A 19,127-nucleotide genomic window follows, 5' to 3' on the forward strand; every position below is an offset into this window, starting at 1 on the left:
TGCCCACTCACCACTTTCTTCATGATTTTGGTGTATCATACTAGACAGTAACTCTTGTTCTGTGATTGTGCATAGGGTTTTGCCACGTGACTGGGCATTAGGCGGTGTCTACCTGCTTTTCTGTATTCTCTGTGCCTTCATTTGTTGTCCAGTTACCGGTTAAGCTTATTTCATTTCAAATAATGCATTCTGTGGAGGCAGAGAGAAAAGTCTGCCCTCTTGTAATTTCCTGGCAAATACAAGTACATGCAAATGAAAGAGTAGGCATAGTAATGGAAGCCCATAGATGGGAGGGCTGGGAGACTGCATGATCCTGCCTACTTTATTTCATTTTTTAAAATATATAATTTGTGTGTGTGTGTGTGTGTGTGTGTGTGTGTGTGTGTGTGTGTGTGTGTGTGTGTGTGTGTAGGAGCATATCATTACAGATCCCTCTGGAGGCCAGCAAAGGGCATCAGGTCCCCTGTATCTGAAGTTACAGGCAGCTGTGAGGCACCCAACACGCTGAGAACCAAACTGAGCCTTCAGTAAAACCAGCATGTACTGTCACCCACTAAACAATCATGCTGGGTCTCAGTCACATATACTTTAGGAAGTTTTTGCTTTGTTTTTGATGTGTTTCATTTTACATCCAGATTGTAGCCCCCTTTCATCATCTCCCTCCCTCAGAAAAGGGGAACCCTCCTCCCCTATCATCTGACCCCACCCTATCAAGTCTCATCTTTACTGCCTACTTCCTCCTCTTCTGTGGCCTGGCAAGGCCACCCCACCAGGGGGAAGTGATCAATGAGTGGGCACTAGAGTCCATGTCAGAGGGAGTCCCTACTCTCCCTATTGAGGGACCCACAAGGAGACTGTGCTGCCTACATCTGAGCAGGGGGTCTAGCTCTTCACCATGCATGGTCCTTGGTTGGTGCATCAGTCTCTGCACCCCCTCTCCTCCGCCCGGATTTGTTGGTTCCGTTGATCTCCTTGTGGGACTCCTATCCCCTCCAGGTCCTTCTGTCCCCCAGCACTTCCAAAAGACTCCTTATGCTCCACCCCAAAGTTTGGCTCTGAGCCTCAGCATCTGCCTGTTCATTCTCTTCAACTGCTTGTGTCTATCCTGTGCTAGGTGGAGTCTTTCAGAGGACCTCTATCATAGGTTCCTGCCTGTTTCTTCTCTTCAACTGCTTCCAGTGTCTATTCTATTTGCCCATCTGAATGAGAATTAAGCATTCTCCCTAGAATCCTCTTTGTTATTTAGTTTCTTTAGGTATGTGTATTGTAGAGGGCTAATATCCAAAATATATAAAGAACTCAAGAAATTAAACACCACCAAACCAATAATCCAATTCAAAAATAAGGTATAGAACTAAACAAAATTCTCAACAAAGGAATCCAAATGGCTGAGAAACACTTAAAGAAATGCTCAACATCCCTAGTCATTACAGAAATGCAAATCAAAACAACTCTGAGATTCTACCTTACACCCATCAGAATGGCAAAGATTAAAAAAAAAAAACAAAAACAACTCAAGTGACAACACAGTTGGTGAGGATGTAGAGAAAGGAGAACACTCCCCTATTGCTGGTGGGAGTGCAAACTGTACAACCACTTTGGAAATCAATCTGACACTTTCTCAGAAAACTGGGAATAGTGATACCTCAAGACCCAGCCATACCACTCCTGGCCATATACCCAGAAGATGCTCCACCACACAAGGACATTGCTCAACCATGTTCATAGCAGCCTTATTCATAATAGCCAGAACATGGAAACCACCTAGATGTCCCTCAACCTAAGAATGGATAAAGAACCTTTGTTACATCTACGCAATGGAACACTACTTGGCTATTAACAACAAGGGCACCTTCACATTTGCAGGCAAATGGTTGGAACTAGAAATGGTCATCCTGAGTGAGATAACCAATACCCAGAAAGACACTCATGGTATATACTCACTTATGGGTATATATTAACTATATAATGCAGGATAACCACACTTGAGAAGGTTTTTAGCCTGCAAGACTGACTTTCTGTAGCAGCCCTTCTCCCGTATTCTGATTTTGTGCTTTACAGTTGGACTCTTGGCACCTAAGTTTCATTTCATTTCGTTTCTCTGTGAATGTAGAGATAACTGAGTTGGGACCTTTGCAGGGAGATATTTGTATAAAGTGATGGGCGATGTGGATGTCTGGGCTTGGTGGCCTTCAGACCGCATTTCTCCTTGTTTCCCAGCATTGTTCCACTCTGCCAGTGACCCATCTAGATACGGCTTCTCCTAATCTTAGTTTCAGACAATTGGGTGTTCCTAAGCATGGTCGGCAGGCCCACGCATGCATTTACATCCAAGAGGAAGCTGCTTTGCTACCGAAGTAGAGCAAGCGAGCAGGAACGGGAGGAGCGGCAGGATGAAGCGAAATGGGATTTTAGAGGAATTGTAATTCTACTGGTTCCAGCCATCTCCAGCACTTACAAGGCTGTGGCCACAGGAGTATTGGTGGAAAGCTTTGAAATTGTGAGCCCAGGAAAAGAATCCCTTGCTAATGCATTTTTGAACAAGATAGAGCAGAGATCAGTGGCAGAGCAGCTGCACTTAAAAATGATTGCATTCCAGCGCAAAGCAGAGTGCTCACTTGAATGTGTGTGAGTGCCCCCTACTCTCTGATGCCTAAGTGCCGAGCCACAGGGAAATTGGATCAAAGATTGCTCTCCATCGCTTCCTCTGCTGTCTCCCCTCCGTCTCCACAAGCAGCTTCCACCTATATATGTTTTCCTGCAGTATGCACCAAGCCTGTTTTTACTCATTCCTCTGCAAAGTGAGTGCTACTGTGAATCCTAGTGTTTAAACTGGGTCTTTTAAAACCATTTTGTGTTAATTTACTTATTTAAAAACCTCCTTTGACAGCAGGTGACTGCAATCCCCAGGACCTACATGGTAGGAGGAGAAAAGCGACTCCTACAAATTTTCTTGTCACTTCCACAGGCACACTGAGCCAGCACACTGACATATGTGTACACACACATACACACACAAGTCAGGGTGTGAGAAAGGAAATGAAAGAGGAGGGAAATCTTTGACACTACAGTTTCATGCAGGTGTGAGAAAGTCTTGACTCAGAGTTGCTTAAGTTATACCCCCCCAACCCCCAACCAGTGAATAAGGTTCAGAAAAATTTGGGGGGTAGATATCTAGATATGCTATTTTGGATCACTGAATGTTTAAGAGATTTTTCCAAATTATCCAACAAATCACTTTTTATACTTTACATTCCACAATAAGTAAGCCAACTTCATTTTCTCATCTACACTCAGTATTTTAATGCTGTGTTTTTATGGCTTTTTTTTTTTTTTTAACAAAAGAACTACTATAACTTCTCATTAAAAGAATTAGAATGAACTGGAAGTTCCTAATAGAGTCACCTCTAAAGTGCATAGTCAAGCCAAGGAGAACCTAATCTGAGGACCGTTTACCTAAGACTCCTTTGTGCTTTGTAATAGACCTACTAGATGCTGTGCACAGTCAGGTGCAGGTTGTGATGCTCTGACGTTGTCTTGTATGTCACCAGAGCCAGCAGGAAATACTCTATTAAATATACAGCCATCATACTTTTTGTTTGTTTTGTTTTGTTTTGTTTTGTTTTTCAAGACAGGGTTTCTTTGTGTAGTCCTGGCTGTCCTGGAACTCATAGAGATCCACCTGCCCCAAGGTGTGTGCCACCACTACCTGACTTCAGCCCCACTATCATTTAAAAAACTAAAGTGAATAAGTATTGATAGTTTACCACTTTGTTGATATTTTGCTATTCATTCTGCTCTTGGTCACATTTACATATGCTCAAACCATTGCAATAGTATACATTTCTTCCTAGCTCCATGTTCAGTGACACTGATAAGAAATCAGCCTTACTGTAAACATTGACACCATGGAAATGAAGAGTTCTTCATGTCAATCATTTACATACTGGCTTTTTTTTTTTTTTTTTTTTTTTTTGTTTGTTGTTTGTTTTTCTTTTTGCTTAGAGCAAGTAAAATACGGGAAAATAATACTCATGCAGATTATGGTGAATGACTAAAATAAATAAATAGCTATTATTCTAATATCCCCATTTCCATGATAGCAAAGATTTTTACCATGACTAAAGAACAAATGCAGTTCCAACTCATATCTTTATTGCTTCAATGAACCAAACAAACAAAAAAAATCACTAGATGTTCTAGCTGTAACTATACATTGCCCATTTATAGCCACAGGTATATTGTGAAATGTTTAGAAAACCCAAGAAAATAATTTGTGAGGCTCAACTATTTATATAGAATTTATAATAAACCATATTGTATATTTTATCAGTTTTTACAAGTTGATGCTACATATTTTTGTGAGTAAAACCTACAGTAAACATATTTTCATGTGCATATCTCTTCTGCAGGGCTTATGCATTATCAGCCCATCCTTAGACCCAGGAGCGTGACATCTTAACAGGCCTTCCCGTTGATTTTTGTACAAGCTAAACTTTGAAGGCAGGAGCTCAGATATTACCATTAAGGGTTGAAGTTGGTCCTCCTCTGCTCCTTATTCTGCACGTGTATCCGCGCAATCCCCTGGGTTTAGGACATGAGCAGAGTAATGTTCATTGACCAAAATAGGTTTAATTAAATCTCAATTCTCTTAAGAGAAGGGGAACTTTGAAAGGAGAAAATGCATTAATTACTGTCTGGTTCTTCCCTCACTTAATTTCACTTAGAAAATTTTAAAGATAATTTATTTTTATTCCTTCAACATTTACCCACAATTTGAACTTTGGATTTCAAAATACTATGAGAAAAGCCACTCGAGGTGCATGTGTGACATTCTTGGGGACTCTCTTCCTGCTTTATGCCCACGTATGGTGTGCAGATATCCTGAGTCAAACTTTTTTTTTTTTTTTTTTTTTTGAGACAGGGTCTCTCTGTGTAGCCTTGACTGTCTTTGACTTGCTTTCTAGACCACGCTGGCCTTCAACTCACAGCGATCCACCTGCCTCTGCCCCCAGAGTGTTGAGATTAAAGGCATACGCCACCACGCCTAAGTCAAACATTTTGAAGCTTCATGTACTTTTACTTTCTATGTGAATCCCTACATGTATGTATATGCACCGAGCGCATGCCTGGGGAATCCGAAAGAGGGCAGTAGTTCGCTTAAAACTGGAGTTACAGGCAGTTGTGAGTCCCCTGTGTGGGTGCTGGGAACTGAACCCAGGTCCTGTGCAAGAGCACCTAGCACTCTTCCTTAGCCACTGAACCATCACCTCCGCAGCCCACAAGGCAAGCCTTTTGAAAAGACCAAAACAACCATAACCCTCCATTTTTATGAGATTTTTAAAACTATAAGTGAAATATGCGAATGGCAGACTACAGAGGGAAGGAACGGAGAATCGGCGCTAAAAGAGCCCTGAGGGTCCAGTGGATGGCCTGAGGGTCCAGTGGATGGCCTTCTAACCTTCACTGGGCCTCCTGGGTCTTGAGAGATGTGATAGGAATTCACTTCTCTTCAAAAAGGAAAGTAGTTAAGCCAGTAGGTTTTCTGTGCTGTGAACTAATTCATTTCTAAAATCAGAGATTGGGACAAGTAATAGAATAAGGACACGGAAGAGGAGGAATTAGCTAACCCGGCCCTCCCACCTCACAGAAATGAAAATCAATGATCAGAAAGGTTATGCTTTGCCCAGGGTATCATAGCAGCTAGTTCATGCTATCGAAACTGGAAGAATTAGGTTTGTGTTGTAGATCTCATTTGTATGCGTGCCAGAGTTCATGCCCTAACCATGTAAGGCAAGAGTGTAACAGAGGCAGTGTTTAGGACAGCCCTTTAAGCTGTAACTACCTAGGGAAATAAACTCATGAAAACACGGAATGTGAGTAAAGATCAGGATGGGTCAGCTCACTTCATCAGTGCCCTTTCTTTTTGATTATGAGGTGATGTATCTCCTGCATCCTTAGGGTCACTTGTACATCAGGTTGTTTGACAATCTGACTCATTTCTGGAGACTCTTGCCGGATACTCCTCTTGTTTTTCTGTGGCCTTCACTGAAAACAAGCAGCTGATATGAGCCCCATGCATGTCTTAGGACCATTGAGTATTTCTAAAATGATCATATAGGCAAACCTCTGTCCCTCGGCATGTTTTTCTTCTTCTTCTCAGTGTGTCCATAAAAATGAGAGCTCCATAATTCATTAGCTCCCTGCATTTCAACCTTGTTAATCATCTGCATTATGAAAGACTAGCTGGTCCTTATTCATCTCATTCATGCCATTGGATGCCTATTTTTTGTTCATACCTTAGTGTAGCCACTAAGCACAGAGATCACTCATTTAGTTATATAAAACACTGCAATAACATTTATTCTCTCAAAGACTGCATTCAGAATGTAATACATAGATTTTAAGATAAGACAATTTAAGGTATTTAAGTGATCTTTTTCTTAGGGGCAAGGAGAACCTTTATAAATGTACTTTAGTTTTTCAAGCTTTATGTGTAGTTTTGCGTGTTTTCAGAATGCCTATGCTTTGCTTTCATTTATCCCATTGCAGCTTTTTTTTTTTTACATATTTATAATTATGAGTTCCATTTTCTTTTAGTCATGTATTACCTTTATTTATTTACTGTGGCATGCCGTGGCATACGTGTGACGTTCTTGCACAGTCTTTGTCTTTGGAAGCTGTCAAGTGGTTTTCTCCTTCTAGACTTAATTATGAGTGTGTGAGGAAGAGCTTATGAAGACACAGGGAGCCATATGAAAAAGGAGACTGCTCTCTTCTTCCATTTGGAACTTTGTTATTTATCAGTCTGGTTCAAGTTTAGTTGTTTTTGTTTTGTTTTGTATTAAAATTGCCACCAACAATTTTGTTCTGAACTGTTAAATTTTGAAGTTATCTTATGGCTTTTGAAAATGTAAAACTTCCAATTTTCAAAATGTTGTGGAATGATTTTTCTGACAAGTTCCCTTTGTTTATCATTCTTAACCATGGAAATTAAACAAAAGTAAAAGACCACATTGTTGCACAGAATAGTTAAGATTACAAAGGGTTGGAAAGATAAACCTTTTTATAGACGACTAAGGATACCCATAAGATGATTCAAAAGCAAAAAGTAGAGCGCTGTTAAGAGGAGTATACTTTCAGTTTTATATTTCAAAATGTATGTGAAAGAATTCCTCTGATGACCCCTCTTCAAGTCTCTTTTGATTCTCTAACCTGTTTTGCCCAGTTCTATCTGCCTGATCCCTAGCCTGTGTCTGATGCTTTCTGGTCTCAGTGGGAAAGACAAATAATAGTTGGGAAATTCATTTAAAAAAACATTTAAAATATGAATATATGACATATAATAGCAATAAAGAAGTGGAAAGTGATTGGAATGGAAACAAGAAAAACTTATAAGCAAGTATCACATTTAAGCTGTCCAACAAAACACACTAATCTAGAGAACAAGTTGGTTGTGAATATATCTGTAATTAGCCACAGAGCAACGTCTTTGGTATAAATAAACGTTTAAGTGTGGGATTTGTACAATATAGAATATTTACATCTAATGCTTTTGGAAGAGACAAATCGGGTTTTTTCTTTTTTGATTCAAGTGCTGACTCTGTGTGTGTGTGTGAGAGAGAGAGAGAGAGAGAGAAAGAGAGAGAGACATAAAACTCCTGTATATGTCCCATTTGATTTGTGTGCCTATCTGTATATTATAGTTTAATAAGGAGTTTTAAAATGACATTTAACATTTTATGACATTTTAAAATTGAATTTATCTAGCCTTGATGGGCTGTCATTTTACTTCTGTGGATGAATGGATCAAGTAGGTGTGTAATTCTGAGAGAAAAAAAAATGTGTAAATTGATATTTTTGCTGCAGATTCATTTCTTATTTGTAGTCCTGAAAGGTAATAACAGGGAAAGACTCTGACAATAGTTATAATCCCACACCTTTCGCTCGCACTGCCGTTGTAAGAGTAGGGTTTTGAGCCTGCCCGCCTTCTATTTGATCTCTTGTGGGAACACACGGGCCATCATTTCTAAAAAGTTGTCTTCTTGAAGGCTGGATAAATGCATTTTCTCTTCCTTGCCACAAGGCAAATGGAAGCTAATAATTTCTGTTCCCGTAGCACTGAATACAAAATCAAAAGAGTCTAACTTACTGCCTTGACAACTTCAAAGAGAATTCCTTTTTGAAGTTCGTATCTCTCCTTCACTTAGTACTGAGGCTTCTCCGCTAAGCCTGCTTCCAGTGGTCGCGGGAACCCTCTGCTGAGCTGCGACATGGTAATGGTACCAGTTTCTACGTCCTGTTTGTCTGAGCAGATGCACACAGCTGTGACAGCTGAAGGCAGCAGTGCTTTGCTAAGGGGCTGATAATCTAAGAACATGTTCTCAGGCATCCAGAAATTTTCCAGGAGAAATTTGATGATCTAGGTTATGTTTTGAAGAAATAAAAACTAAAAATAAATAAAAACCAAAAAAAGTAAAACTTGATATTCTCCTTCATCTCCTTAGGTGATCACCTTCTTTTCCTGAGCTATATTGAGTGGGGTTTTGTTGTTGTTTGTTTGTTTTGGGTTTTTGTTTTGTTTCTGTTTGTTTGTTTGTTTGTTTCATTATAAAACCAGGGTTCATTCAGGTGCCTTTCCCCTGAGTAAGCAAAAGGATTGATCTTTTGCATTCTCAGTGGTGTTTCTACTGTTGGCCTCTTGGGTCTGTGTCCAAGTTTCTGCAGCGGGATTTCAGTTGCACAGAAACAACCTCCATAATAGACCAGTACAAAAATACCTTTACAAAAGTCAAACTCAAACAAACTCACACAAAACAACAACAACAACAAAGCATGGTCTGGTTGACAGCACTCTCTTCCAATGCCAAGGAAACTGGATTGTGCTGGTGTGTTAAGAGACCCCAGTCTTCATTCTCTCTAGGGATTTTCAAAGGAATTTTAATTCTGTGAAATTTTCCCTGACTTCAGAAAAGGCTTCTCAAATAATCTCCTATTTCTGATCACCTTGGGTGCTATGATTTTGTTTCAGAAAAACATCACCTGTCTCATTAAATCAATGTTACTAATAAGGAACAAAGAGCTGTAAGGTAAAGATCAAGACAACATAACAGATATTAACATATCTATGTAGTGTTGTTTGCTCCTGCTGTGACACCTTTTATTTATTATTGTTTGTATGTTCAAGACAGAAAAGGGTTCTTTGTATTTAGAACATTTGGGGAGGCAGGGAGAGTTGATAGACATGACAGAGTTTGGAACTATTTGCTTTTTCGCACAAGTCTTATTGTTAAAGATGTTACCTCTTTGTTTTTCTAACATTTGTTAATGGCCATTTCCTTGTCTTTCCATGGCTTCATAAGGAAAATATCCATTATCTAAACTGTGGCTTAGGAGACTAGGAAACAGATGTACTTCCTCACTTCCCTTCCCTTCCAAAGGGAGTATAGGGAATTGAAATCTATTCTACGGTCTTTCTGAAGGACTTGTCCAATTAGTGGGATATAGTTTATAACAACATCCTGGCTCCCTAAGGATTTATGGCTGACCTATTCTTTTATTGAAGCAGGAAACAACCAGGACAAGATGAGCTCATGGAAGGAGAGCTTTCTCTAGAGAGAAAATCAGGAGAGGCCAACAGACTTCTAAGAAGCCGAGATGGAATGGGCTATGGTCATGCATTATTCTACATGCTTACTTGACTGCTTAGCTATGAATCCAAGCAGGAATTGCAAGCTATTATTAGAAAAGCAAGCTAAATAGTTTGGGATGGATAACCTCATATCCCATGCATTCAACTTCCCATTAAGAGAATTCAGCCTCCTGCCTAAGTGGATGTCTTTAAGTACTACTGGCTACTTATCCATTCTAGCTGGAGTTCTTTATCTGTGTTTTGGGGTATTTCATAAAGAACATGCCTCTGACATCTCTAAGATATAGGCCTCTCTTTCAGAAATATGTTTTTAAACATTAACATTAGAGAATTAGCTTTGATATACAAGTTTGTCACCAGTTACTTGAATTCCTTGAGCAAAACTCATTCTCTGAAGCCCATTTTCTCCTGTACATAAAACCCAAGAGTTGGCATCCATCTTCTCCAGGGTCTCTTTCAGTTCCTGAATTCTATGAGTCTATGTAGTTGATAAAATACCTTGCTGTGGTCATCCATCTCTGGTCAGGCAAAAGAGAGTGAGTTCTCATAAAAAGCAAGCTGGGAGTCTTATGAGGTGGCCATCCTGTCTTCATCGTGCTCAAGATTAGATTCTGATAGAGTGCTGATTCTGAGCCTCCTCCGTGCTCTGGAAAATACTCTTTTCTCCCATTGCTTGACTGCATATTAGCTCTTCAGTGGTATCCTGGGCTGGGAGAAGCTCCTAAGGCATTTTTAAACTTTGTTATTTTATGTGTCCCTTTTAAAATTATATTTCACCTTTTCCATTGCATCCTGTTACTACAGCTTTTTATATGTGCATACAACATTAAAAGTGGGATATAATGAGGCAATTACTTATCTTCAATGTCATCAGCTATCTAGTAAATGAGCCTTCCTCTCCACATTTTGAAATCCATTAGTCCACACTGCTTTCCTCAGGGCAACAGAACAACATCCGCAAAGTTCTCCTTTAACATGAGTATCCTGTATCCAATTCCCTATAAATATGGAGCTCAATTAAAAATCAGATATTTATCATTTTATGTCATTGAGAGAGTAAACTTGAAGACCAACTCAGTGAAGGGAATAATTCACTTTTTAGTAAGAATACATGGAAATACCTCAAAAGAATAGTACTTGAGACTGTGCCTCGAATCTGGGTTGAAACTATAATTTCAGCACAGACAATACTGGCCTTGGTGCTTTTTGCAAACATGGGGTCTTATTGGACTGGCTGTAAGTCCAGAATGCAAATACAGTTAACCTCAGATCTAGTCAAGAGGAACACTATTACTAAAGTCAATGGTCTTGAAACAGCGTGTTGGCACATTTGTGGCCTTCTTGACAGACTCAGGGCTTCTAATCCAGGAATTTCAATTTAACTGGGCCATGGCATTTATCTCACTAAAATTTCCCTTCTTCACTGATGACTTTGCTTCTGCTAGTTAAAACTTGAAAATCTATATTCAATATCATTGACAACAAATTACAAGTGTAATTTTTAAAAGGAAACATTTATGCATTTATTTTGTGTGTGTGTGTGTGTGTGTGTGTGTGTGTTCTTGGGTGTAATGTACACCACATGCATTCAGGAACCTGTGAAGGTAAGGAAGGGGCCTAGAGTCCCTGGAACGGGGGTTACACAGCGTCACGAGCTGCCATGTGGGTACTGGAAATGGAACTCAGATCATCTTGAAAAGCCATAAGCACTCTTAGCTGCTGAACCACCTCCTCAGCTCTGCAATTCTTTTTTAAATAGTCATCTCTTCACCTTTTTCTATCCCCATGTTATTTTCTGTTTCTTCCTATTATGAGTTAGAGAAGTTGGGACTGCCTTTATTTTTTCTTCTATCTAAAATATTTTAAATTTTCAACTTTGAAAATACATTCCATCATAAGCCGGGCGTGGTGGCGCACGCCTTTAATCCCAGCACTCGGGAGGCAGAGGCAGGCGGATCGCTGTGAGTTCGAGGCCAGCCTGGTCTACAAAGCGAGTCCATGATGGCCAAGGCTACACAGAGAAACCCTGTCTCGAAAAACCAAAAAAAAAAAAAGAAAATACATTCCATCAAAGTAAAACATTTTATAGTAATTTTTAGTGTATTTGCTCAAAAATAAATAAATAAATAAGTAAATAAAAATAGGCTGGAGGGAGGGCTTAGTAGTTAAGAGCACTTGCTCCTCTTCTAGAGAAACCAGCTTTGATTCTCAGCACCCACATGGAAGCTAATAGCCATCTATAACTCCCACTGCAGGGGACTTGGTACCCTCTGCTGGCCTCCTTGGACCAGGCATGCACATGATGAACACGCTTTTCTACATATGAAGTGATAAATTCTCTTTATTTTTTTTTATTTGTTTTGTTTTTCCTAGACAGGGTTTCTCTGTGTAGCCTTGGCTCTCCCGCACTCACTTTGTAGAGCAGGCTGGCCTCGAACTCACAAAGATCCATCTGCCTCTGCCTCCCTGAGTGCTGGGAGTACAGATATGCACCTCCACGCATAAAATATTTGCCAAATTCCCCCCAAGTTCCCAATCTAATGCCAACTTCTTTACTCATCTCATCTGTGCACCAGGCTTTCTTAGTGCTAAAAATATTGCTCGCTAAGACTACCAAGAATGAGTGTAGATCACACCAGTATTAAGTGAGAGGCCTCTGAAAGCTACCATCTTTTTTTTTTTTTTAATTTCTAAACTTGGCCATAGAGCTGTATGATTAAAATAGGCCAAGCCCAAACTTTCTCTCTGACAAAACTAGAATGTACAGCATTATTCTGAATGCGTCCTCCTCTGCCTTTGAGTCACACAGATCAATGGTACAACCATTTCAGACCGTTTTGGTTTTCACTTACTTCTGCTCCCACCTTTTTAACACGTTGGGTTCTGTTTGTCTGCCCCGAGTTAACTTTCCCATCTATTCTTTCTTCCCTCTGTATTCTTGAATTCTAGTCTCAGAATAAGGATGTGTCCCCAGTTTTCACCCAGTGTGTGATTTTGATGTGCCCAATCCCTTTTCTACGTGTGCCTTAACTCTCTCCATTCTGACTTCAGTTTCTTTCCGTTTTATTCAGTAATATGTTAGCAGTCATTGTATTGCTGTTATGGTAAACTTTTTTAAAAAGTACTTTTCATTTTAATGATGGTACATATCAGAGACAGATGTCGCCTATAACCTAGTGAAATGAAATTAGTTCATTTTTATATCGGTTAATTATCATGTGGCCTAGTGGTCCATGCCCCGTGAGTTACAGCAGCAGGGCAGTCAACACCAGGGCACGCTGCCTGTCAGTGAAGTATGCAAAACTATCTGGTTTATGAGTTTACCAGAAGATCGGGGTGGAGGTTATGAAAATAATAATGAATCACAGTGGCAAGGGATATGTTGGTTTGAAAGGTCATGGTCGTTGCACCAAACATTAGGGCTGAAATGTAAGCCGCCATCTTCTGTATGGGCTGCCATGGGTCTGGAGCGCACACACACTCTCCCTGACAGATGGGGCTCAGGTGGCTCCACTAGGACTCTTGCTGGGAATGTGCAAGCACATGGGGTCTTTAGGTCAAGCTGCAGAAAAACATACTATTAGAGGTCAGCATTGCTTCTAGCGATAAAATTTGATTTTGCAGTAAAGAGTAGGAATAGACATCAGCAATGCCTAAAATATATGTAACTAGGCTGTAGAAGTAGTTTCTTTGAAAGAGCTTTTAGAATTTTGTTCAGCAAAAGATTATTAGAATAGTTATTCATCCGCTACATAAAACAAAATCAGCATCATTATTTTTTTCAGGTTTTATATAGTTTTAGCTTAGTGAGTTCCTCACTGACATTTTCGCACATATGTATCTTTGTACTTTATTCATGTTCATTTCCTGGTCATCTCCCCCAATTTTTTTTTCTCCGTCATCCCTGATTCCCTTGTTCCTCCCATCTGCGCTCTCTCTCTCTCTCTCTCTCTCTCTCTCTCTCTCTCTCTCTCTGTGTGTGTGTGTGTGTGTGTGTGTGTGTGTAGGGCCTGTGGTGTGCATGCATGTGTATTAATTCTAGATTATGCATATGAGAAAAATATGTATGTTTTGGCTTTCTTCTTATTACTGTCTTGTTCCCTCCCTCCCCCTTCCTTGGGATTCTTCCCCCTTCCTCGCTGCCTCATTCTACTTTCGTGTATAGAATATATATGTTTATAAACAAAGTATAACTTTTAAAATTCACATTTTAATTCTATAAAACCAAACCAAGATTTAAAAAAATGATAGATAACCTGAAGGATTATCCATAATTTAAAGTCAAGATCTACACACACAGTTTTAAATGCTTGGACCAGACAAACTTAGTGGGAACAAATAATTTTGTTATTATTCATCAACTGTACAGTAAAGTCTTGAAGTGTTTTTGCTTTTGTATGTTCAGATTTCTGGAGCTTTTTGTAAACTAGGCAAGGGTTTTGTGCTGGATCTGTGTGGCAGCCCAATCCTACGCAATGTTTACCTTCTGTAAGACAGAGCTCTGAGTCACTAACTCTGGAGCATCTCTGTAAGTCACTGAAGGGCAAAAGCACCAAGGATCCATTGTGTTTGTCTCCAGGATGTTTCTTGCATTACTATTTGATTTGGTGCTATTTTAAGACTACTGGAAAATCCTTTGATATTTTTATAGGATATGATATTTATAACAGATTATTATATTTTTAGCTAAACCCCAAAGGAAGAAAACCATAGGGGCTGGCAGGATAGGTCAGGAGGTAAAAAAAATTCTGTTGCACACACATGGGCGACCTGAGTTTTGTTCCTAGAGCCCTTGTAAAGGTAAAAGGAAAGAATCAACCCCACAACGTTGTCGGCTGTCTTCCACGTGGCGGGTGTCATTCAGATACCCCTCCCTCCGTGCACATGTTACATCACACACAATAACACTGCATTTCAATGTTTTGGAATTTAACATTTAATTTGGAAAAAATATGATAAGAGGATTATAAATGCTCTTAAATTTTGCTCCTAATTGATGTGATTTTACAAAAGCTATTTGAACGCTTCTAATACACACTGGTAATGAGAATATGCACCGTATTATTGCCCTTGGCAGGAGCTCTGTGACAAGATGCCATGAATAACGTTCCTACTGCTCTTACTTGGTTTCAGCTTTAACGCTAAAACCTTGATGTGTGTGTATTTTGAAACGACTTTTAGAATTTTGTTCAACTTTTTTTTTTTAGTGTTTTTAGTAGTCCGTAAATGTCTATTTAATTGCCAAAGTAAAAAAAAGAAAAAAAATGTAAAATGATGATAAAGATGATCAGCCAACTTATGTAATAAAAGTCAAACTGTGATTCGCTCACTGATGTCAGGCACAATGTAATGAAAGTACAGAGGACACTTCATAGTGCACGTTGTGCTTGGTGCTTACATTCATATTGCATAGGAGGCAAAGCTGGCCCTTCAGATGGAGTAATTAGAATGAAAACCAGTGGGTAAGGCGTGGCTCTGTGACCAGAGCACCTGCCTACCACATGCACAACCTTTGGTTTCATACCTAGTGCCACAAAACCACCAACCAAACAGCCACCAAACACTATTAGACTTGACATCCCGTAGTTAGCGATATAATCCATAAGCCCCAGGTATTGCTATGTGGGCACTTTGCAAGTCCCTTTCACTTGTTGCGTGGCTTCTTTGCACATAGCATAAAACTGAGCCTCAGAACCCACTATGCACACACTGAGGACTCTCAGTTTCCAACCTCCTGTCATCCCACAGCCCATGTCTACTAAATGTTTTGACACTGGCCCTCCTGTCCCACAAACGTACCCAGTCCTTCTGAAGCCCTTTAATACCTTCCTACCTGTAATGTCCGTTACCAGATCTTGCAGCTGCATCGTTTCACTCAGCTCTGGGCTCCTGGTACTTTCCTATGGGCTAAGCTCATATTGTCTTATTGCGTGCACTTTATAGCCATTTGGTGGTGTGTTTTTCTGTACCTCTCCTCCTCCGTTATGTCTATTAGAGAGCAGGAAATCAGTGAATACCCTCCTTCACTGCCTGCTAGCTACAGCCCAGGGCTGAGTTGTCCACATGGCTCCATATTAATTGAATGAAGATGGTTGTCATTTCTTAAAATGACCTTTAACTTCAGTAAGATTTTCATGCACATGAAAAATGCTTCTTGCAATTATCTAATTGGGCAAGTCCCTAGAGTTTGGAGTTCATCTGCTGTGAATGAAGGTCTACTTTAACTATCCTCTGTCAATCACCATGGATATTCACGTTTCTCGATGACATCATCAACTAATCGTTTTGAAAGTAGCATTGACTAGATATGTTTTCTAAGTTGCATGTACTTCATATAAGGAAGTCTATTCTCGAAAGTCAGTGTTCTTATAAAACAATGAAGGCATAACATCATCTGTTGTTTTATTTTTTAAAACAAGCAAAGCTTAAGATTTGCTTGTGTTCATTATTCAGTATTATTCTTTGCCGCCTCGGTTTTTAACCTCCCTTTAAACTCTCATTCCTTTTTTTAATTGAAAATAGATTTTTTTCATATAATATATTCTAACTATTTTGACCCCCCCCTCCTTCCAAGTCCTTCCCACCTTACACACCCTTCCTTACTCTCCTTAGAAAAATAAAATAAAATAAGATAAAACAAAAACAAGTTGGAAAAAAAAAAAAAAAGAGCAGAAGACAAAACACAGACCCATACAGAAATTCCATAGAAACACAAAACTGTAAACTATAAAGAAGGGGGCATGGAGAAAATGCCCAGACAAACCATGATGAGGGAAAGGGCAACCTTCAAAAGGACCATTGAGCTAGTCTTGTGTTGACCATCTGCTGCTCGGCGTGGGCCTGCCCTCAGTTCTGGTTTGTATACCAAGGGAGATTCAACTGGAGAAAACTACATATTCCTTTGTAAGCAGTTGTCAGTTGAAGACAGCTTCTGGATCAAGGTCTGGGGCTTGTGTCCTCTTCCCCTCTATGCTCTGAGATGCAGTCTGACTTGAACCCATGCAGGCCCTCTTTATTAATGCCATCATGAGCTCATATGTGTGTCAGTCTTGATGTGTCTTGAAGTCCTTGTTTTTCTGTGCAGTCCATTTCCTCTGGCTCTTACAATCTTCCCACCTCCCCTTTCTCAGATTCCCCAATCCCTAGGGGAAAGGATGTGATGGAGACATCCCCGTTGTAGACTCAGCACCCTAAAGCCTCTCACTCTCTGCACGTTGTCCTCATGCAGGTCATGGTGTTAGTTCCCATCTACTGCATAAAGTAGCTTCTCTGAGGAAGGCTGAGCAAGACGCTGATTGATGATGAGTACAGCAGCACATTGTTAGGAGCCAGTAGTCTTTTCTTTTCCCTTGGGTCCATGGCCTGCTTAGTCTCAGGTCCTATGCCACCTGAGCAGCGTCAGGCATGGGTTCCGTCTCACAGAGGGGGCTTTAAGTCCAATCATATAGTGGCTTGTTAATTCCAAAACTTTAGCGCCACTTTTACACCAGAGTATCTTTCAGGCAAGTCACCACTGTAATCAAAGGGTTTGTGGCTGGGTTGGTGTCTACTTTTCTCCTTTGGTATAGTGCATAGTGCCTTCCGGTACCACAAACACTAGTCAGTAGCAGTGAGGTCTCAAGGTGGACACCAGCGCATCTTCTCCATCTTCAGTGAGTTGCATAGACACTGTGTTCAGCAACAGAGTCTTGTTAACAGGTTGTGGAGAGCAACCAATAGCCTTGGCAATAGCCTGAGTTATCGGCGGCTTCCTAGGGTGCCCCCTTGGTCAACAACTTGACTAGGTGTACCTCCTCCTGTCAATGGAGGCTTCATTTTGTGGCATAAACTCTCATTCATTGAAAAGCACTTTAAATTATCAGGAGAGAGAGAGAGAGAGAGAGAGAGAGAGAGAGAGAGTTCTCCGAAACTTTTTTGAAAATCGCACTTCCAAGAAATTGATTAAAGGAAGTAAAGAGAGATAATTGTAAAACAAAATGCTAAAAAATAATAATAATAATAATAATAATAATAATAATAATAATAAAGGAATAAATATTAAACACTGACTTAGCTTCTTTTCTGGTTAGTGTCATAAAATACTCTGATGAACTAAATTTATAGAGAGTTATGGGTGACTGTTTAGGCAGTAAACTGTCTCTGTCATTGTTTTCAATTTGGAAGCTGCTAACCTGCACTTCTGGTTCACTCAGGTAATTAAGTTTTATTCCTTCTCAAGTCTCTGATGGGGTTGAAGACCAGATAGTTTGTTTTACAAATAAGATTAGTTGGTTTGCAGTTCAGATGCTTTTAGGCCTAGATAGATGTTTTAAGCTGATAAAGATGAGATATGATAGATATTGGTTTACATTCAGAATTTTAAACTCACCAAGATAGGAAAGATGTTTTCTTCAAGGCTGCCAAATACCAATAGCCAAAGCACTATGAATGTAACATTTATATAATTCCTGATTGTTTTGTGGTTCTTCTTGCTGTATGTAGTTTATTATGTATATATACATATATGTGTGTATATAGTTGCATATGTAAAAAAATAAAATATTTTAAAAAGAGATGTGGACTTTCTTTTAGCTCACAGTTCAGTTTCCTGACCATCATGGCGGGAAGTCAGAGCAGCGAGGAAGGCTGACACAGCCGGGGGTATCAACGTCACCAACTTTCCCAAATGTTTCTGCAATGAAGCCTGTGCAGAACACGGCAGCTACTTGCTCCTGTGCCACCCTGTCTGCTGTCAGGAGGCAGTTTGTCTTCACTCTAGTGAGTGTTTGGTGGATGTGTGAACTGATGAGCACAAAGCTGCCGTGAAGTACTTCAGAGAACAAATGTCAGAGTTTAGTGCTTTAGGATTACTGGTTCGGTATTAACTAAAACACATTACCTTGAGGTCTGTTTCCACATGTTCATACGTAACATGTGTTTGTGTCTTTTCAGATAATCACAAGGACTGTTCTGGTGTGTCTCTACATCTCACACGTGTGCCGTAAGTGCCTCCAGTGTTCGCAGATTAGATCTTTGCAAACCTGAAAGTGTTTTCATTATCTGATGTAGATTAATTAACCTGAAATGACAGGATCAAATCAGTAAATATTTATTATCTCGGTGTCAGGGGTCTGGGCAGACGTCTTAGAAAAGGGCTTCAATGAGAGGCTGTATTGGGGTTCAAGCATGAAAGAGCCACCTCCAATTTCTCACATAGTTGTCAGCAGGGTCCACGTCTTTGCTGGCTGTTGGCTGGGGCTCACCCTCACTCCCCCCACCTCACAGAATGTAAACAGACCAAATGACAATATATTGCACGGAGGGAAGAAGTTAAAGGAATGAGGACAGGGATGGGGCGGAGGGTGGGGACAATGAGGAGACATTTCATGGGACTGACAGGTCCAAAGATGTTGGACTAACTGGAAACTGAGGACAGAGGTGACACAGCTGCATTACTGACTCAAGGGGCAGTGTGTAGGGAGAATGTCATCATTTC

At 40.1% G+C, this 19,127-nt stretch overlaps 1 protein-coding gene across 10 annotated transcripts in view; it reads left to right on the forward strand.

Moving 5' to 3' along the window:
- Pam (peptidylglycine alpha-amidating monooxygenase) overlaps positions 1–19,127 on the forward strand; it is a 179,339-nt gene that overhangs the window by 66,321 nt on the left and 93,891 nt on the right. For all 10 annotated transcript variants that reach the window (XM_051154406.1, XM_051154408.1, XM_051154407.1 and 7 more), the window contains exon 7: positions 18,584–18,632. In XM_051154406.1, the coding sequence (XP_051010363.1) occupies positions 18,584–18,632 (49 nt within the window). The remainder of the gene's footprint in view (positions 1–18,583; positions 18,633–19,127) is intronic.

This window comes from Acomys russatus, chromosome 12 (assembly GCF_903995435.1).
Source record: "Acomys russatus chromosome 12, mAcoRus1.1, whole genome shotgun sequence".
Classification (NCBI taxonomy): Eukaryota; Metazoa; Chordata; class Mammalia; order Rodentia; family Muridae; genus Acomys; species Acomys russatus.